The 22661-nt window shown below is 38.1% G+C and overlaps 1 protein-coding gene and 1 non-coding gene across 23 annotated transcripts in view; both read right to left on the bottom strand.

Annotated features, from left to right (window-relative positions):
• CASK (calcium/calmodulin dependent serine protein kinase) overlaps nucleotides 1-22661 on the bottom strand; it is a 407963-nt gene that overhangs the window by 43740 nt on the left and 341562 nt on the right. For all 22 annotated transcript variants that reach the window (XM_015127198.3, XM_077987861.1, XM_077987857.1 and 19 more), the window contains 2 exon segments: nucleotides 15079-15267; nucleotides 6925-7003 (listed from right to left, as the gene is read on the bottom strand). In XM_015127198.3, coding sequence (XP_014982684.1) covers nucleotides 6925-7003; nucleotides 15079-15267 — 268 coding nt within the window.
• LOC114675192 (U6 spliceosomal RNA) lies at nucleotides 8054-8160 on the bottom strand. The gene has a single exon (XR_003726286.1). It is a non-coding gene; the product is annotated as a U6 spliceosomal RNA (small nuclear RNA).

Genomic DNA, 22661 nt, shown 5'->3' on the forward strand with positions numbered 1-22661 from the left:
ATTAGAAAAGAAGGCTGGGCCAGGCACGGTGGCTCACACTTGCAATCCCAGCACTTTGGGAGGCCGAAGTGGGCGGCTCACGAGGTCAGGAGTTCGAGACCAGCCTGGCCAATATGGTGAAACCCCGTCTCTCCTAAAATATAAAAATTAGCCATGTGTGGTGGTGGGCACCTGTAATCCCAGCTACTTGGGAGGCTGAGGCAGGAGAATCGCTTGAACCAGGAAGCAGAGGTTGGAGTGAGCACAGGTCGCACCATTGCACTCCAGCCTGGGCGACAGAGCGAGACTCCATCTCAGAAAAAAAAAAAAAAAAAAAGAAAAAGAAAAGAAGGCTGGGCATGGCGGCTCATGTCTATAACCTCAGTGTTTTGGGAGGCTGAGGCGAGAAGACCACTAGAGGCCAGGAGTTTGAGACCAACCTGTGCAATAAAGCAAGACTCTATCTCTACAAAGTATTAAAAAAATTAGCTGGGTGTGGTTGCTTGTAGTCCTAACTCAGGAATCTGAGACAGGAGGATTACTTGAGCCCAGGAGTTTAAGGAGGTTGCAGTGAGCTATGATTATGCTACTGCATTCCAGCGGCTGATGGAGCGAGACCCTGTCTCAAAAAAAAAAAAAAAAGAAAGAAAGAAAGACTGGAAATAAATGAACTATGTGTCAAATTTGTAAAGTTAGCTAAAACTAATAGAAAGTTAAAAAAAAGGAGATAATAAAAATTAGGTCATAAAACAATGAAACAGAAAATAAACATATAATGAAGAGAATGAACCAAACCCAGAGTGGGTTTCTGAACAAACCTCTGGCAAGGTTGATCAAGAAAAAAAGAGTAGGCACAAATAAACAATACTAGAAATGAACAGGGGACGTAATGACAAAGACGGCAGAGAATAAAAAGGTGAGAGAATACTATGAAGAAGCTCTCTGCAATAATATTTTAAAACTTAGATTTTTTAAGGAAAATGTAATTTACCAAAACTCACTCAAGAAATAGAAAGCCTGGATGGCCTTTTAATGTTAAAGAAATTGAAGCAGTTGTTAAAAAACAAAAACAAAACTTTCTTAAAACTAAAAACCAAAACGCCAGGCTCTGATACTTTTATAGGCAAGTCCTACCAAACTTTCAAGATACAAATCATTCCAATATTATATAAAGTCTTTCAGAGAACTGAAGAGGGAATACTCTCCAAGTCACTGTATGAGGTAGATATAACTTTGAAACTAAAATCAGGCAGAGATATATAAGAGAGGAAAATTAACTACGGGCCAGTCTTACTCATAAATGCAAATAGTGAGATCTTATAAACAAAACATTAGCACACGGTCAGGCAGTACATAAAAAAGATAATATGTAATGACTAAGCTGAGTTTATCGGAGAAATGCAAGGGTGGTTTATCATTAGGAAATCTTTAAAAGACATTCACCACATTAACAGATAAAAGGAAAAAAACAAATGATCATCTCAGCAGATACTGAAAGAGCATTTGATTAAATTCAAAACCCATTCCCATTTAAAATGCTCAGCAACTACAAATATAAAGGAACTTCTTTAGCCCCATTAAAAGGTATGTACTAAAAATCTACATTATTCTTAATGAATAAATATTGGAAAGGTTCTTTTTTAAAAAAACATTTTTTTTCCCCTAGAGACAAGGTCTCTCTCTGACACCCAGGCTGGAGTACAGTGGCGTGATCATAGCTCACTACAGCCTCAAAACTCCTGGGCTCAAGCAATCCTCCCACTTCAGCTTCCTGAGTAGCTGGGACTAGAGGCGAGCACCACCATGCCCGGCTAATTTTAAATTCCTTTTAAAAATAAGAATATGACAGGATGTCTACAATACCACTCCTTGAAAGACTGCAGGTCCTAGCCAGTGCAGTAACATAACAAAGAGAAGTTAAAGAAATAATGATGTTCCCCACTGTCAATATCAGACAGATCAACGAGACAGAAGGTTAACAAGGATATCCAGGACCTGAACTCAGCTCTGCAACAGGCAGACCTAATAGACATCTACAGAACTCTCCACCTGAAATCAACAGAATATACATTCTTCTCAGCACCACATCGCACTTATTCTAAAACTGACCACATAATTGGAAGTAAAGCACTCCTCAGCAAATGTAAAAGAACAGAAATCGCAACAAACTGTCTCTCAGACCAGAGTACAATCAAATTAGAACTCAGGATTAAGAAACTCACTTAAAACCACACAACTACATGTAAATTGAACAACTTGCTCCTGAATGACTACTGGGTAAATAACAAAATGAAGGCAGAAATAAAGATGTTCTTTGAAACCAATGAGAACAAAGATACAACATACCAGAATCTCTGGGACACATTTAAAGCAGTGTGTAGAGGGAAATTTATAACACTAAATGCCCATAAGAGAAAGCAAGAAAGATCTAAAATCGACACCCTAACATCGCAATTAAAAGAACTAGAGAAGCAAGAGCAAACAAACTCAAAAGCTAGCAGAAGACAAGAAATAACTAAGATCAGAGCAGAACTGAAAGAGATAGAGACACAAAAATCCCTTCAAAAAAATCAATGAATCTAGGAGCTGGTTTTTTGAAAAGATCAACAAAATTGATAGACCGCTAGCAAGACTAATAAAGAAGAAAAGGGAGAAGAATAAAATAGACACAATAAAAAATGATAAAGGGGATATCACCACCGATCCCACAGAAATACAAACTACCATCAGCGAATACTATAAATACCTCTACGCAAAGAAACTAGAAAATCTAGAAAAAATGGATAAATTCCTGGACGCCTACACTCTCCCAAGACTAAACCAGGAAGAAGTTGAATCTTTGAATAGACCAATATGTTGGCTGTGAAAGTGAGGCAATAATTAATAGCTTATCAACCAAAAAAAGTCCAGGACCAGACGGATTCACAGCCGAATTCTACCAGAGGTATAAAGAGGAGCTGGTACCATTCCTTCTGAAACTATTCCAATCAATAGAAAAAGAGGGAATACTCTCTAACTCATTTATGAGACCAACATCATCCTGATGCCAAAGCCTGGCAGAGACACAACAAAAAAAGAGAATTTTAGACCAATATCCCTGATGAACATTGATGCAAAAATCCTCAATAAAATACTGGCAAACCAAATCCAGCAGCACATCAAAAAGCTTATACCCCACGATCAAGTCAGCTTCATCCCTGGGATGCAAGGTTGGTTCAACATACGCAAATCAATAAACGTAATCCATCATATAAACGGAACCAAAGACAAAAAACACTTGATTATCTCAATAGATGCAGAAAAGGCCTTTGACAAAATTCAATGGCCATTCATACTAAAAACTATCAATAAGTTAGGTATTGATGGAATGTATCTCAAAATAATAAGCTATTTATGACAAACCCACAGCCAATATCATACTGAATGGGCAAAAACTGAAGCATTCCCTTTGAAAACTGGCACAAGACAGGGATGCCCTCTCTCACCATTCCTATTTAACATAGTGTTGGAAGTTCTGGCCAGGGCAATCAGGCAGGAGAAAGAAATAAAGGGTATTCATTTAGGAAAAAAGGAAGTCAAATTGTCCTTGTTTGTAGATGATACGATTGTATATTTAGAAAACCCCATCGTCTCAGCCCAAAATCTCCTTAAGCTGATAAGCAACTTCAGCAAAGTGTCAGGATACAAAGTCAATGTGCAAAAATCACAAGCATTCCTATACACCAATAACAGACAAACAGCCAAATCATGAGTGAACTCCCATTCACAATAGCTTCAAAGAGAATAAAATACCCAGGAATCCAACTTACAAGGGATGTGAAGGACCTCTTCAAGGAGAACTACAAACCACTGCTCAATGAAATAAAAGAAGACACAAACGAATGGAAGAATATTCCATGCTCATGGATAGGAAGAATCAATACTGTGAAAATGGCCATACTGCCCAGAGTAATTTATAGATTCAATGTCATCCCCATCAAGCTACCAATGACTTTATTCACAGAATTGGAAAAAACTACTTTAAAGTTCATATGGAACCAAAAAAGAGCCTGCATTGCCAAGACAATCCTAAGCCAAAAGAACAAAGCTGGAGGCATCACACTACCTGACTTCAAACTATACTACAAGGCTACAGTAACCAAAACAGCATGGTACTGGTACCAAAACAGATATATAGACCAGTGGAACAGAACAGAGCCCTCAGAAATAATGCCACACATCTACAACCATCTGATCTTTGACAAACCTGACAAAAACAAGAAATGGGGAAAGGATTCCCTATTTAATAAATGGTGCTGGGAAAACTGGCTAGCCACATGTAGAAAGCTGAAACTGGATCCCTTCCTTATACCTTATATAAAAATTAATTCAAGATAGATTAAAGACTTAAATGTTAGACCTAAAACCCCTGGAAGAAAGCCTAGGCAATACCATTCAGGACCTAGGGATGGGCAAGGACTTCATGACTAAAACACCAAAAGCAATGGCAACAAAAGCCAAAATAAGCAAATGGGATCTAATTAAACTGAAGAGCTTCTGCATGGCAAAGGAAACTACCATGAGTGAACAGGCAATCTACAGAATGGGAGAAAATTTTTGCAATCTACCCATCTGACAAAGGGCTAATATCCAGAACCTACAAAGAACTCAAACAAATTTACAAGAAAAAACAAAAATTCCCTCCAAAAGTGGGCAAAGGATTTGAACAGACACTTCTCAAAAGAAGACATCTATGCAGCCAACAGACACATGAAAAAATGCTCATCATCACTGACCGTCAGAGAAATGCAAATCAAAACCACAATGAGATACTATCTCACACCAGTTAGAATGGCAATCATTAACAAGTCAGGAAACAACAGATGCTGGAGAGGATGTGGAGAAATAGCAACACTTTTACACTGTTGGTGGGAGTGTAAATTGGTTCAACCATTGTGGAAGACAGTGTGGCAATTCCTCAAGGATCTAGAACTACAATTACCATTTGACCCAGCAATCCCATTACTGTGTATATACCCAAAGGATTATAAATCATGCTACTATAAAGACACATGCACATGTATGTTTATTGTGGCATTATTCACAATAGCAAAGACTTGGAACCAACCCAAATGTCTATCAATGATAGACTGGATTAAGAAAATGTGGCACATATACACCATGGAATACTATGCAGCCATAAAAAACGATGAGTTCATGCCCTTTGCAGGGACATGGATGAAGCTGGAAACCATCATTCTCAGCCAACTATCACAAGGACAGAAAACCAAACACCGCATGTTCTCACTCATAGGTGGGAACTGAACAATGAAATCACTTGGACACAGGGTGGGGAACATCACACATCGGGGCCTGTTGGGGGGTGGGGGACTGGGGGAGGGATAGCATTAGGAGAAATACCTAATGTAAATGATGAGTTGATGGGTGCAGCAAACCAACATGGCACATGTATACCTATGTATCAAACCTGCACGTTGTACACATGTACCCTGAACTTAAAGTATAATAAAAAACAAAAAGGAAAAGAAAAAAAAAAGAAATAATGATGCTGTGGTTTTACTGAACATATAAAAAATTATTAAAAATAGCAAATAAAAAATACATACTGGAATCTAAAACCACATATCCTCCTGTGGGAGTGCTGTACACTCTCTACGCCCATAAAGATTCCTCCGAAAGCAGCAATGATGCCAGACATCATGTTGCGTACACAGTGGTCTCCTCTTATTCTCAAGAGGAGAATAAGGCACTAAAATGCTTAGAGTGTTACTTCTTGCTCTCCGGGGTAAGGAAAGAGGTGTTAAGTACAAAAATAACTCTATCTCAAAGACAGAGCGTCTGCCAGAAGAATCATTTTTGGAACATCCTCTAAATACTAGTGCATATAACTCAGTCCTTTCAAAGAAAAGCCTAAATCCACACGTCCAAACCCTGCCCATCCTTGAGAGTTAACTGAAGATGCACCTTCTTAAAAAATCATTGTTCAAGCTGGGCAGGGTAGCTCATGCCTATAATCCCAGCACTTTGGGAGGAGGCAGACGGATTGCTTGAGTTCAAAAATTGGAGACCAGACTGGGCAACATAGTAAAACCCCATTTCTACAAAAATATCAAAAGTTAGCCGGGCATGGTGGTGTGCGCCTGTGGTCCCAGCTACTCAGGAGGTTGAGGTAGGAGGATTGCTTGAGCCTGAGAGGAGAGGTTGCAGTGGGCCAAGATTGTGCCATTGCACAGCCTGGGTGACTGAGCCAGACTTTGTCTCTGAAAGAAAAAACCCCACATCATTCTTTGTCTATTCCAGTTCTTAGTGAATTCTCTCTACAGAATGACTGCACTCACTATGGCAGGTATTAATAATTTAATCATTGATTTGACATCTCTTACCATTTAATTTTTATATTACTTAACTCTATGACGTCCTAATTTATAAATAGCATATCTAATTCCTAAATGAATGAGATAACAGTTCTTAAATGGTTATTTATTTACATACATCTTGTACTCTAGAACAGATCTCTCTCCTACATCTTGAGGCCCAGTGTAATAATTTGCTTTATCTCCCGTGGTCCCCATAAGTTGTAATCTAACAGTGATACAGAGATGCTCCGGCTAACAGAACTCTAATATACTGTCCCTTCATTATCTACATGCTGGAGCATGTGCAGATAAATAAGAAACAATGGAGGCCAATAATGATTAAAATCAAAGATGATTTTAAAAGATCCTTTATATGTATCCTTTATACTTTGTTAGCTGGGTGTGATGACATGCACCTGTGGAAAGCTGAGATGGGAGGACTGCTTGCACTTAGGAGCTCAAGGTCAGTCTGGGCAACATAGTGAGACCCCATCTCAAAAACAAACCAAACAAACAAAAACATTTTCTTCACTAGGCTACAGGGGAAAAAATTAAGGAAGGCAAAGAAAGAAATATATATGAAACTTACCTTGCCTGTGAATCATGCCCCCATGCATAATTCTTGCAACAATACAATGATTTAGTTCATTCATTTTTAAAGTGATTCCCTGTAAAAAAAAAAAATTAAAAGTTCAGTAAAAGTAGAATTACTATGATAGTACTTCTCTTAATATTTATGATTTTGCGGTAGGCTATAATAGAATACATACATTTTATATAATGCTTTTAACACACTATTTTCTTTTCTTTTCTTTTTTTTTGAGACAAGAGTCTCATTCTGTCACGTGCAGTGGCACGACTGCAGCTTACTGCTACCTCCACCTCTAGGGTTCAAGTGATTCTTCTGCTTCAGCCTCCTGAGTAGCTGGGATTAAAGGTGCCTGCCACCATGCCAAGCTAATTTTTGTATTTTTAGTAGAGATGAGGGTAAGGAAAGAGATGGTTCACTATGTTGGCCAGGCTGGTTTCAAACTGCCGACCTCAAGTGATCCACCTGCTTTGGCCTCCCAAAGTGCTGGTATTACAGGTGCGAGTCACTATGCCTGGCCGATAGTGCTTTTAAATCTTCTAATTATGATTATTTTCCCTGTTGCTCTATTTTTAATGTTGCCTATTATTTTTAAAAACAGTTTTTATTGATATATTATTGACATACACATATTTAAAGTGTACAATTTGATAAGTTTGACATATGTATGAAACTATGGCCACAATCAGGATAGTGATATATCTATCATTCCCAAAAGTTTCCTCATGCTTGTTGATAATATTCTCCCATCCCTCCATACCCTCCCCACCACATCCCTAAGCAACTACTAATATGACAATCAAAAAGCTGATAATATAGTTGTCGACCAGTCAAATGCTGATACAGTCAACTTTTGCTGACTACAGATTTGTTTGCACTGTACATAAATGAAATCATACAGTATGAACTCTTTTTTGTTGCTTTTTTCTCTCACCATAATTATTTTGAGATTCCACCATGCTGTTGCATGTATCAGTAGTTTGTTCTTTGTTCTTGCTGAGTGGTATTCCATTGTATGGACGTATCAGTTTATCTACTCACCCACTGAATTGTTTTCTGGTTTGGGCTATTATAAGTGAAGCTGTATTCCTGGGTTAATCACCATTTGCTCATAACATATATATATATTTAAGATCTGGAACACTTCATGCATTCATATGTCATCCTTATACAGAGGCCATAATAATATTTTCTTTACTGTTTATATTTCAGTATATATGCTGCTGAAGTGAGCACATATTAACCTTTTCATATATTGTTGGATTTGCTTTGCTAAGATTTTGTTTAGAATTTTTACATCTACATTCATGAGGGATACTAGTCTATAGTTTTCTTTCTTTGTAATGTCTTATCTGGTTTTGGTATCAGGCTAAAGCTGGCTTTCTAGAATGAGCTGGGAAAAATTTCTTCTTTTTCAATGTTTTGGAAAGAGTTTGTATAGAATTGGTATTATTTCTCTATTGTATGTTTGATAGAATTTATCAGTGAAGCCATCTTGACCCGGAGTCTTCTTTGAGGAATAGTTTTTAACTACAAATTCAATTTTCAAATAGTATTGGGCAATTCAGTTTATTCCTTCTTAAATGAGCTTTAGTAGTTTCTGTCTCCCAGGGAATTTTTCCATTTTATCTAAGTTGTTGAATTTATTGGCACAAATCTGTTTATTTCCTTATCATCTTTTTTGTATCTGTAGACTCTGTAGTGATGCCCCTTCTCTCATGCCTGATATTGGTAATTCATGTTTTTTTCCCCCCGATCGTATAGTCATTTTTCCTGATCAGTCTGATCTTTCCAAAGAAAAAGTATTTTTTGTTTTATTGATACTCTATTGCTTTCTGTTTCCTATTTCATTAATTTCCACTTCGATCTTTATTATTTCTTCTCTTCTACTCATTTTGGGTTTCATTTACTCCTTTTTGCCCTAGTTACTTTTAAGGTATAAGCTGAAGTCATTGATTTGAGATGTTTCTGCTTTTCTAATATAGGTGTTGAATGGTACATATTTCTCCCTAAGTACTGCTTTAGTGGTATCCTGCAAATTCTGATATACTGTGGTTCATTTTAATTCATTACAAAATGCTTTTTAATTTCCCTTTTGATTTCCTCCTTAGTCCATGGGTTACTTAGAATTGTGTTATTTAGTTTTCAAGTAATTGGTGATTTCTCTCTGTTATTCATGTCTAATTTAATCCCAGTGTGGTCTGAGAATATACTTTGATATCAATAAAGCTACTCCAGCTTCCTTTTGATTAATGTTATCATAGTATATCTTTTTCTATCTTCTTACTTTTATTTATTTATTTATTTTTTTTTTTTTTAAGAGATGAAGTCTCACATTGTCACCCAGGCTGGAGCACAGTGGTGCGATCGTAGCCCACTGCATCCTCGAACTCCTGGGCTCAGGTGATCCTCCTGCCTCAGCCTCCCAAGTAGCTGAAACTACAGGCATGCACCACCAAACCTGGCTTCTACCTTTTTACTTTGAAACTATTCTTTGTGTATAAAGTGCATGTTTTACAAGTAGAACATGATGATTGATACAGTCTGGTATAAATATATATTCTTGCTATTTGACTTCTATTTGTTCCACCTGTTCTATGTTATCTTTTTCTGCCCTTCTTTGTATTATTTTTTATTCTGCTTTCTCTCCTGTGTTTTCTCTCACAACTCTTCATTTTATTGTTTTAGTGGTTGCATTAGGGTTTATAGCATCTACCTTCAACTTGTCAGTGTACCTTCAAGTGATATTATACCACTTCACATATAGTATAAGAGCCTTACAATAGTATATAGTATTTCTATGTCTTTCTTCCTGACCTTTGTGCTACTGTTGCCATACATTTTATTTTTCCATATACTATAAACTCTAAAACACTGCTGTTTTTTTTTTTTTTTTTTTTTTTTTTTTTTTTTTTTTTGTGAGACGGAGTCTCGCTCTGTCGCCCGGGCTGGAGTGCAGTGGCCGGATCTCAGCTCACTGCAAGCTCCGCCTCCCGGGTTCACGCCATTCTCCTGCCTCAGCCTCCCGTGTAGCTGGGACTACAGGCGCCCGCCACCTCGCCCGGCTAGTTTTTTGTATTTTTTAGTAGAGACGGGGTTTCGCCGTGTTAGCCAGGATGGTCTTGATCTCCTGACCTCGTGATCCGCCCGTCTCGGCCTCCCAAAGTGCTGGGATTACAGGCTTGAGCCACCGCGCCCGGCCCAACACTGCTGTTTTTGTTTAAATTGCCAATTATAAGAGATTGAAGTAATAAGAAAAAGAACTTATAGATTTACCCACATAGCTATCATTTCCAGTGCTCTTTATTCCCTTTTTGTAGACTCAGATTTTAATCTGTTATCATTTTCCTTCTGCCTGAAGAATGTCCTAAATATACTGTGAGTCTTCCAGTGTGGGTTGGCTGAATTCTTTCAGCTTTGGTACGTCTGATGACATTTTTATTTTGCCTTTATTCTTGAAAGATACCTTTGCTTGGTTTAGAATTCTAAGTTGAGAAATGTTTGTTTTTAGTACTTTATGACACTGTTCTTGTTTGTACTGCTTCTGATAAGACACTGATGTCATCCTTATGTTTGTTCCTCTTTGTGTAAAATTTCTTTTTTTTTTTTTTGAGATGGAGTCTTGCTCTGTCGCCCAGGCTGGAGTGCGGTGGCATGATGTCTTGGCTCACTCCAACCTCTGCCTACCAGCCTCAAGCCATTCTCCTACCTCAGTCTCCCAATTTCTTTTCTTTCTTTCTTTTTTTGCTCTGTTTCTCAGATTTTCTCTTTGTCATAGGTTCTAAGCAGTCTGATTATGATGTACCTTGGTATTGTTTTCTTCATGTTTCTTGTGCTTGGGGTTTACCATGGTGTTTGGATCTGTGGGTTTATAGTTTTCATCAAGTTTGGAATGTTTTCAGTCATTATTTCTTCAAACATTTCTTCTTTCTTTTCCTCTCTCTCTTCTTCATGAACTCCAATTAACCATGTATGAGGCTGACTGAAGTTGTCCCACAGCTCAGCCATGCTCTTTTAATCTTTAAAAATTTTTTTCTGGCTGTATTTCCTTTTGGATAGTTTTTATTGCTCTGTCTTCGAGTTCACTAATCTCTTCTGAAATGTCTAATCTGCCATTAATCCCATAGTGTATTTTCCTGCTAATTCTATTATCTGTCAGTTCTATGTCATTTTTGATTGATTATTCTCCATATTATAGGTCACACTTTTTGGTCTTTTTACATGCCTAGTAACCTTTGATTAGATGTCAGACATTGTGAATTTGTTGCATACTTGATGTTTTTGTATTCCTAAAATATTCTTGTGTTTTGTTCTGAGACTTAGATCAGTTACTCGGACATAGTTTGATCCTTTAGGTCTTGCTTTCATGATCCATTAGGCAGGTTTGGAGCAGTTGTCAGTTTGTGGCTAATTACTTCTCATGACAGAGATAAGATTTCCCTGAGCACTCTACACAATGTGCCACGAATTAGAAATTTTTCTAGTCTGCCTGGTGGGAACAGATAGTGTCAGGTGCTGTTCCTTCCAATCCTTTTGGATGTTTTTTTTTCTCCATTCAAAGTGGAGAGTGTTGGGGAGTTTCTCAGTGTTGGGGAGTTTCCTATCAGACATGCAATGATCGATACTCTGCTGAATACTTGAGGGAGATCCTCTACAGATCTGAGGTTCTCTCTGTGTGCAGCTCTCTCCTCTTCAGTACTCTGTCCTATGAACTCTAGTTGCTTTGGTCTCCCCAGACTCACAGCTGTGTCCCCTCAATTCAGGGAGTCTGCCTACTCTGCCTTAGTTCCCCTCCCTGTGCTATGGCCTGGAAACTCTCTGAAGGCAGCATGGTGGGGCATTCATATGGGTCACCTTGTTTCCTGTCTCATAAGAGATCACTGTCCTTAGTTGCCTGATGTCTACTGTCTTGAAAACTGTTCTTTCATGAAATTTTGTTTTTTATATGTTGGGTTGTTTCAAATGAGAGGATAAATCTGGTCCCAGTTACTCTATCTTGGCCAGAAATGAAAGTTCTACAGTCACATTTAATGCCAGAATACTATTCTACAGAGTAGATCACTTTTTGTTTTCTGATAATCCACTATTAAAAAAAACAAGCATTCATAAGCATAATTTTTGCACTAGATCTGGTTAATCCTAAGAATCACACAGGGAAATTTTAAATAATGCTGACTCTTAAACCCACTCTTTAGATGTAAGCTCAGGAGGCCTGGAATGCAGCCCAGAAATCTGTACTTTTTAACAGGCTCCCTTGCTGGAAAGTGGCCTTGAATTTGAGACAGTTAAGGGTAGGGACTGTGTCTCTTATTTTTCACTAGAGAATAACACTGTCGGAAAGCTTGATAAAAATATCTGATATTTTATACTCTAAACTTAATTTGTACCATTCCACAAACTATAACTTTGCATGGTTCCTATTTTGCAGTTTTCAGAAGTGGTAGGCGAGCAATGTGAAAAATTGGTTTATCAAAATGTTTCCAGTCCTAAGATTCAATTGTAATATTCAAGTTTCATTTCCAACTTGTACATTCAATCAGCTTGTATGGCTACTAAGAGAAGTGTTCCTGGAAAAATGCTGTAAATTAGTGTGTAAGTCAAATCTAATTTCATAAGGGAAATGATAGTACAATAGAGGTTCCACCCTTGAAACTAATAGATTTATGTATTCATTCCACTAACATTAACGTGAACTTACTATGAGGCAGGCACTCTGCTAGGTACAGTAGCAAATGAGACAAAAAGGGTCTCTCATGGCCAGGGGAAGTTCACCTCAAACCAACTGTAGTTAACATTTATTATTCTGTAGGTCCCAAATATTTCTCTGTAGAGAGGAGCTGATTCATGTTCTCTCTGTTCCCAAGTTAACGAATTCTAGGGAAGGGATTGGCATAGCGTGGGTTAGGTGCCTACTCCTGAACCTACCAGCTTGAGGGGGGATATTAGGAAGGTTATACTCCTGGCCTTTCCCTGTTTATATAAGCCTTTCCTCGATTTTGTAAGCTAGTTCAAGCTTGGTTTTTGTCACTTGCAACTATGGGAATCCCAATCAATAAAAAAAATAATTATGAGTATGATGCTACAAATGGGAAAACAGAGGTGTGTAACAGGAGTATATCACCCTTGGGGAATGGACACATTGTAGAGGGTCTGAAAAACAAAATAGATCACATAGGAATATCCTGCACAGTAACATAATGCTTTGAATAAGACAACTAAGAAAGCAAATAAAGTTGTATTAAGTGTATTAGAGATTTATATTCTATTATTGAAAATATATATTTTATATTTCACATAAAATAATTCCTGTTTTCATGGAAACTCATCAAAAGGAGAAGAAATATACCTCTTCACTAGGATCACTAAAGGCAGAAGAGCTTTTGGAAGGAGACTTTCAAGGGAGACTCAACACCATTTTATGCTTTCTGAAAAGTAACTCAGGGATGTAGTTTTACGCTTTTATTCAGTCTATGTTTCCTTTCTTTTTTTTTGAAACAGAGACTTTCAGAGCTAGGTGGGATCCTGGGGATCATTCATTTAGTCAACTATGCTTTTAGAGATGAGCCAGCTGAGGCCCACTGACATGAAGTGATTTGCCCAAGACACCCAAAACCTGCTGTAGCCTATGCTCTCTTAAGCCAAAGAGTTGTCTGGATAGTACCAGAAGGGGTGAGGTGATCTGCATGCCCCCATGTGCTGCAAGATAATACTGTATAACGGGCAAAGATTACTAAATGAGAATTAGGACAAGAAATGTCTAAGCTGAGGGCTCGCCAAAAATCGTGGTCATAGAATCACTGCTTTATAACTTTTCCCTTAATCTAAAAGGCAACTTTTAGAAGTAGGTAAATTTGTTTTTCTATATCCTAATATCCCTTTTCTATGCTCTCAGGAAAAAGATATGAATGCGTAAATTTGAATTTTTTTCCTCTTGTAAAGATATGGTTTCTCCTCCAACTTGGAACTTATCCGATGTTCCCTGTCTCAACGTCCATTCAGTTTTAGAAACCTAAAGCTTAAGGGCTGTCCTTGATCCTTGCTTCTCCCTCAGTCCCATTGTCAATCCATTGTTAAGGCTTACTGATTTTACTTACTCTTTCATTATTTCTTAAATGTGTTCACTTCTTTCCATCTTGACATCCATCCCTCAAGTTCAGAGTTCCATGATATCTGCCCTGCGCTACTGCAGTAACAGCCTCTTAACTGGTTTCTGTACATCCACTCTTGACCCCTCTCATACATTCTTTAGAGTGATATTTTTAAAACGAAAATCTGATATTATCCTCCTGCTTGAAAGTCTTCAATAGCCTCCCATTGTTTTTAAGATAATGAACAGAATCCTTAACATGTGTTCCAACACTTGTATGATTCTGTTCCAGCCACTCACCTTGCTGTCTGCAGTTCAGCCATGGTGCCTTCTTTCCATTAGGAAACTATGATAAGAGCCTTTACCAGGTTTACACATGTGCTATCTGGTTTGCCTGAATGGTATCCCCCTGCTTCCCTCACTCCCCTTGCTCTGTTCAGTTAACATCAAGGAGCCTTTCCTTGATCTTCTCAGTCCACGAGAATTCTATGAGAATGATGAGGCAAGGTTCAGCATCAATTCTATTCCAGCTCTACTCCCAAGCACTGAGTAAACTGATTCATATTAAGTGGGTAGGTGGGAATGGAAGAAATTTCATTTCAGCAATGTTACTCAATTCTTTGAATGCCCCATGAATTAATCTTCATCTAATTTTGTTGAAGGCAAAAGATCTGAAAACTATAAGATTTATAAAAGGATGATTTTTACAATGTTACTAGACATTCACTTTCTCAATACCAATACAAATACGTCAAATTGTCCTTTCTTTGCTGCCCCAGAGGTTTTTACACTCTGGAGGAATGTTACAGTATGTTCCCCTTTTTTTGGTTGAAGGGCAATTGTGAAAGGAGAGGTGAGAAAGAGAACCAGCATGCCTAAGACACAGTGTCAGGCAGAACAATTCTAGAAAAGAAGGGCAGGGGGGAACTGAAGATCTGGAAACATTTCTTTAAAACTATTAATGTCTTCCCTCCTTCCCCAACTCCTAGTAGCATAGGTTGAAGTTAGCTGATCTAACCCATGCTGGGATTTTATGAGAGTATTGAAAATTTTCTTTTCCTACTTACCATTGGTTCATCTGTGTTCTTTTGGAACTGTACCAGCCGAACTCTGGTCACATTCTCCATATCCATGTCTCCGTTAGCACTTTCTGGAGAATCGCCGTTTAAGTAGGGAGAGGTGGGAGGAGGTGTGACCCTCAATGCTTCATCACTGTAAACTTCATGTGCCACTACGTCGTGTGTCTGAAGTAAGGCCTAATGTTTTATGAAGAAAAAAAAATTAATAACATTACTATTTCAGCAGAAATTTATTTTTAGTTATTTATTTATTTTGAGACAGGATCTCACTCTGTCACCCAGGGTGGAGTGCAGTGGTGAGATCTCAGCTCACTGCAGGCTTCATCTCCTGGGCTCAAGCGATCCTTCCTCTGCAGCGTTCTGTGTAGCTGGGACCACAAGTGCATGCCACCACACCCGGCTAATTCTTAAAAGTTTTTTTTGTAGACATGGGGCCAACAAATTTATTATATAAACATATCTCATTCTTTTCCTCTCAAAGGTATCACTCATCTAAAGAGAACATAAAGTATGTAATATCGACATACAACTATATCTCAATTTCTTTGTGACAAATAATCATGATAAATAGATTTTTAAAAACATGAGTGAATAAATGAGTGAATCAATGAAGAGATGTGTTTGATGACTATCTGGGTCAGAAGTGTTATCAACTAACTTGTTCAAATGAAAGCAGACGGTACAATTTCAAATAATTTAGCCAAAAGAATCATCTATAAATAGAGTTGGCAAATTTGTGCTGGGGCTTGGAATTGAAACAAATTTAAAAAGAAATGGTGCAATAATTGGAGTATTGAGCAAATATCTTTCATCAAAGCACTTACAATGACACTTTTATATAACTCAAAGGATGAAAATAATTTATAGCATATGATTTAGAAAAAGAAAAAATATACATACAGATGTACCTTAAAAATGTAATCTTCCAAAATATCACATATGATATGGAACTCAAACTCTAAACATGTTAAATTGTTTTGTTCATTATATTTTTTGGAGCACTTGTTTAAATAAAAAATAAGTTGAGAATTATTATTATGACTTCTTTTTGCAAAGCCTATTAACAAAGAGAAAGTGATTTCTTTGTACTGACATCTCTATTTGTCAGCTTGGTGAACTTCAACAATAAAATGTCCCTTGTTGGCCGGGCGCGGTGGCTCAAGCCTGTAATCCTAGCACTTTGGGAGGCCGAGACGGGCGGATCGCGAGGTCAGGAGATCGAGACCATCCTGGCTAACACGGTGAAACCCCATCTCTACTAAAAAAAATACGAAAAACTACCTGGGCGAGGTGGCGGGCGCCTGTAGTCCCAGCTACTCCGGAGGCTGAGGCAGGAGAATGGCGTAAACCCGGGAGGCGGAGCTTGCAGTGAGCTGAGATCCGGCCACTGCACTCCAGCCTGGGCGACAGAGCCAGACTCCGTCTCAAAAAAAAAAAAAAAAAAAAAAAAAAAATGTCCCTTGTTTCCCTGAAAAAGAACGTCCTTCTACTGACCACACTTTTTGTGCCATCATAATAAACCCTTTTTAATAAGCATAAATATTTGAACATTTCTATTTCAAAGAGAATCTATAGCTATCGGAATGTCTGGAGCTTTACACAGATTATATTTTCTTGTGTGCTAACTATAAATTCGGTTCTATTTTAATTTGTGATCTGTGTGGTAATGAGATATCTGCAGATAATGAAATGCAATTAAAATTGCTTTAAAAATGTAACTCATAGCATCTGAAATTAAGTTATTTTATTAAAAGGCTTAAAAAAGTCATGACTTGGCTATTTTAATTTTAAAGGCATGCATACTAGGCAAAAAAAAAGGTTAACAATCTGGTAAAATCATAAAGAAGATAATGCTGATTTGTCACCAGTAAAGAATATGCCTTGAATATTATACACAGTTGGGTTTCTAATGGAAATGGCAGATATTTTACATAATCTCAGAAGACTGGTCTAAACTGGGATTTGGGTGAGGAGCACCAAGGGGCACTAAGCAATACATAGCTTGAAAGTAGGGCTCCGTGATGGCCCTGGGGACCATGGCTTCCTCACCAGTACCCTGACTGCACCCTGTACTGGTACTCCTGAGCCCAAGTATAGAGGCTGTGCTATGTGGGCAAATCCCTCTTTTTCTGATTTAATTGTGGTCACGTAAGAAACTAAGATTTAGGACAAAAAGCAAAAATCGGTAACATAAAAACTGGAACATTTCATTTGCTAAAATTATGTTTGTCATATCACTGCAGCCTTGACCTCTTGGGCTCAAGTGAACCTCCCACCTCAGCCTCCCGAGTAGCTGGTACCACAGCCATGTGCTACCACACCCAGATAATTGTTGTATTTTTTGTAGACACGGGGTTTTGCCATGTTGCCCAGGCTGATCTTGAACTCCTGAGCTCATGCAATTCACCTACCCCAGCCTCCCAAAGTGCTGGGATTACAGGCCTCTACTCATTCTTTTAAATTATATAAGCAAACATTTGTATTTAATGCATTATTTACAAGGAAGGATAAGCCCACAATAATAAAATAATACCCAAACTGGACTTTAAAAGAAATATGCTCAAATGATGTCACCAAATAAGGTCATACTCAATATTAACCACAATTTGGCACTGTAAATGATTGCTACCATAAAATGAAACTTAACCTAAAGTTCTAATTCATATCCAAACAGAAAAAGGGGGCCACTTACAGACTATCTTTTTAAAAGCTTAAAAGAGTATGTAAAATAAAAAATAGAGAAACCAAAATTTGAACGTTTTTCTTCAAATATGTTAAGACATATGAGTGAGCAGTTGTTACTAAGCTGAAATAGCTGTCAGTTTTAAATACATAACAATCACGTAATAGGAAAAAAACACTTTCACTTTTTGTACTATAGTAAGGATATGTATAAGACAACTAACAACATCAGACTAGAGTGAAAAAATCTGACTATTTAATGTTTCATATTTTACAACTGCAACAAGCAAAGGGAATGTTCTTTTTAAAAAGTCAGCCTTTCAAATGGAACAACTAAAAAAGGAATCAGTGAGATAATATTCTTTTATGATGACCTCTAAAGATACAGATTTTAGGCCAGGTGTGGTAGATCATGCCTGTAATCCCAACATTTTGGGAGGCCAAGGAAGGATGACTGTTTCAGCTCAGGAGTTCAAGACCAGTCTGGGCAACAAAGTGAGACCCCAGTCTCTACAAAAAATAAAAAAAAGTAGACAGGCATGGTGGTGCATGCCTGTAGTCCCAGCTACTTGGGAAGCTGAGGCAGGAGGATTGCTTTGCCCAGGAAGGCTACAGTGAGCTAAGAAGGTGTCACTGCACTCCTGTCTGGGCAATAGAGCAAGACCCTGTCTCTTAAAAAACAAAAACAAAAACAAAAAAAAACCACAGAGTTTTAAAGTTGTTTAAATTTACCCTTATTTCCTCTCCCTTTAGTTACTGTAAATATTTACAAGTAGCTGCATTTTCAGTGTTGGGCAATTCAATGTTAAATCCTCATGTTATAATAATCAGAAAGCAAAGAAAAATTTGGGTGACTGAGCAAATAAGTCTGAAATTATAAATATGCCAAGAATAACTCCCAAACCTTGGCATAATAAAAAAATTATAAGTATTAACATATTTCCCCTTAGCTATTAATATTTCTTTAAAAATACCAAGATTTTGAAACTATGATTTAAAAAATGCTTATAAGATAGAAAGCCTCAGCATCTAAAAGCTCATTTAACATAGCATATATCTATATATATCTATATATATCTATATCTATCTATATCTATCTATATCTATCGATATCTATCTATATCTATCTATATCTATCTATATCTATATATCTATATATATATCTATATCTATCTATCTATATCTATTATATATATATCTATATCTATCTATCTATATCTATTATATATATATCTATATCTATCTATCTATCTCTATCTCAGAATTATATTTCCCACATAAGATATTATCCACACATAAGCTTATTTGGGAATGACCAATGAGCTCAACTTAAATTTATTAGAAAACTGATTAGCATTAAATCAACTGACTTTTAAGAGCATGGGCTTTGGTGCCAGCAAGATCTGGCTTGAACCTCACTGAGGCCACTGACTAGGTGAGTGACCTTAAGCAAGTCTCTTTACCTTGTTAGGGCACAATTTCCTCTCTGAATTGTGAAATGGGTTTAATCACACCAGCTTATATCCCAACCACAAGCAAGTCCTCTTGTATGTAACCATCTCCAACACAGAAACCCCATCTGCCCATGTTCTACCATCCTCACCTTTCTCCAAGCCTCTATCACCTCTCACAACAGCCTTCCGATTGGTCTCCCTAAACACTTATCCCCGCTACAGTCCGTTCTCTACACATCAGCTCCAGCAAAGCACAGATCAGATATTTTCCTGTGTGCCATCACTTAGTGTCATCTCAATGCAATCAGGAGAAAACTGTAGACTCCCTACAATGGCCTGGAAGGCTTTTATTTATTTTTACTTTTTATTTAGATGGAGTCTCACTCTGTCTCCCAGGCTGGAGTGCAGTGGTGCAATCCCAGTTCACCGCAATCTCTGCCTCCTGCGTTCAAGAGATTCTCCTGCCTCAGCCTCCTGAGTCGCTGGGACTACAGGCGCCCGCCACCATGCCTGGCTAATTTTTGTATTTTTAGTAGAGACAGGTTTTACCATGTTGGCCAGGCTGGTCTCGAACTCCTGACCTCAAATGACTTTCATTCCTCAGCCTCCCAAAGTGCTGGGATTATAAGCATGAGTCACAGTGCCTGACATTTTTTATTTTTTGAGACAGGGTCTCGCTCTGTTGCCCAGGCTGAAGTGCAGTGGTGCCACCATGGCTCACTTCAGCCCTGACCTCCCAGGCTCATGTGATCCTCCCACCTCAGCCTCCTAAGTAGCTGGGACTACAGGCATGTGCCACCATGTCTGGCTAGTTTATTTTTAATTTTTTGTAGAGATAGGGTCTCCCTATGTTGCCCAGGCTGGTCTTTAACTCTTGGGTTCAAGCAGTCCTCCTGCCTTGGCCTTCCAAAATGCTGGGATTACAGGCATAAGCCACTGTGCCTGGTCCAAAATTTATTATATATCTGTTTCTAGCTATGGAACACTGCACAGAGCAGTTAGCCAAGGACAGGCTAACCTATCTGAAAATGGGCAGGTTCCTAATCCATTCAAGGTTTTACTGATAACTTACTATGTGCCCTATAAATGATAGATACTATGGAGCAACTAATAATAGGTATTAGATAACATCTATTAGGCATTAAGCATATGTCAAGCATTGTGCTACGCACAGTAGATATATCAGCTATTTAATTCTTATTCTGACTCCACGAGTCAGAGTTCATAAAGTTAGGGTGGCAAGGATGGAGTTCAACCCCAGGTCATCTGAATTCACAGCTTTAACCACTTTTATACTATAGAACAGTGGTCCCCAACCTTTTTGGCACCAGGGACCCATTTTGTGGAAGATAATTTTTCCACAGATGGTGGCAGGGTGGGTGGGGGTGGGGGACAGAGGTCAGGGGATGGTTTTGGGATGAAACTGTTCTACCTCAGATCATCAGGCATTAGATTCTCATAAGGAGTATGCGACCTAGATCCCTCGCATGCACAGTTCACTATAGGGTTCCCGCTTCTATGAGAATCTAATGCCTAGGCTGATCTGACAGGAGGGGGACACAGGTGGTAATGCTTGCTGGCCTGCTGCTCACCTCCTGTTGTGCGGCCTCGTTCCTAACAGGCCACGGATGGGTACTGGTAGTGGCCCAGGGGTTGCAGACCCCTACTATAGAAGACTTGCTGTTTAAAAGGGAATGAATTATAATCTGGGGAAACACAGCACATATGCATGGAACAGTGAACAAGATAATATTAACGGTAATTTTACTGCAGATATTTGTGATTCATCAAATTTGAGGATTATTAACAAAGCATATAGTTTCTTCATTCTCCTGCTCTGTGAAATAGAGATAATCACAATGACTAAATGAGATCATAAGCTCAATGAGAACAACAAAATTGGGCCGGGATATGGAAGGACAAAAAAAAATTGCCCTGGCTCATTCACCAGGAAGGGACCTGCTCTGGCAGGCCAGAAAGCATTAGAATGTTATGCAGGTGAATACAAACAAGTGGAAAACAGTTAGAGAAGAGAAAGTCCAAGAGAAGTGTAGAGAGGTTACAAGAGATCTTGACAACAGAGGTGAGATTTGAACGAAGTTCTGTGTTTATGCACCTAGGTTGTAAAAATGCACTCATCTACAGGCATTAGAACCTGTATCCTAATGGTAATTCATTGGACAGTGCTGTTATCATAGGATAAAGTCAAATACTCTCAGGGATTATACTTGAATTCAGCATTTAATGCTTGGGTGGGAGAGTTAGGAAGGATGAATATGGTAATTGCTTCTTTCCAGGTAGTTACTTTGAGGAAAAAAAAAATTATTTCAATAACTTGGTTAAAGGTTTAGAAACACTATCATAAAACAGCATATATATAATAACTCACAGGCAATTGCTTTGATACATATATTATACTGTTACTATTATTTTAGAAGTGTCACCTGTGGCCAGGCATGGTGGCTCATGCCTGTAATCCCAGAACTTTGGGAGGCTGAGGTTGGAGGTAAGGTCAGGAGCTCTAGACCAACCTGGCCAACATGGTAAAACCCCGTCTCTACTAAAAATACAACAATTATCCAGGTGTCGTGGTGCATGCCTGCAATCTGAGCTACTCGGGAGGCTTAGGCAGGAGAACTGCTTGAACCTGGGAGGCAGAGACTGCAGTGAGCTGAGATCGCACCACTGCACTTCACCCTGGGTGACAGGGTGAGACTCTATCTCAAAAGTAAATACATAAATAAAAATTCAAAGTATCATCTGCAATAGTAGTAATAAGAACAAGGCTTTTAAGTCAGATTTTCTCCCAAAGGGCAGTGAGGTAAATTTTCCACTTTTCACATATTTTCCCACATAAACTGATGTGGTTAATGCTTTTAAAATGGTATATTCAACATGAATTTCCATCTGTAATTGTGTTTTTGTATTGCAGTTAGGTAGATAAGCATGGACCTTTTTCCACAGAAAAGTATCTTATCTATTTTGAGCTTTGTTTAGTTATTTAGCTTTATATTTGGCTAAATACAGGTGTTATCCCCATTTTCCATATAGTAGAAATGAACCAAGAAAGTGCAGCAGTTTTGCATTGTCAAAAGAGATGTAATTCTTCCCATATATCAACTAGATTCAGACAATTCTTTATTATTGAAAACTGTCTCTAATTTTAGTTCTTTGTGGTTTAAGTAACATAAACAGTTCCAGTGACTAAAGGACTATCCCATAAGAAAGAAAATCCCTTGTCTGATGAGTATAGTCCCTGAAAAGCCACTTCACCAAGAGTATCTTTACGGTTGTGACACAAAGTAAACAAAAGAATCTTAAAATATTTGGTATTACCTGGTATTGTAATCTTAGTAGTCTCATATGATATGGATAAAAATGCATGAGATGAAGCTGGCTACATTTTATGAGGGTAGTTTAAAAACTTCTTTTGAA

Source organism: Macaca mulatta, chromosome X (genome assembly GCF_049350105.2).
Source record: "Macaca mulatta isolate MMU2019108-1 chromosome X, T2T-MMU8v2.0, whole genome shotgun sequence".
In the NCBI taxonomy this organism is placed as follows: Eukaryota; Metazoa; Chordata; class Mammalia; order Primates; family Cercopithecidae; genus Macaca; species Macaca mulatta.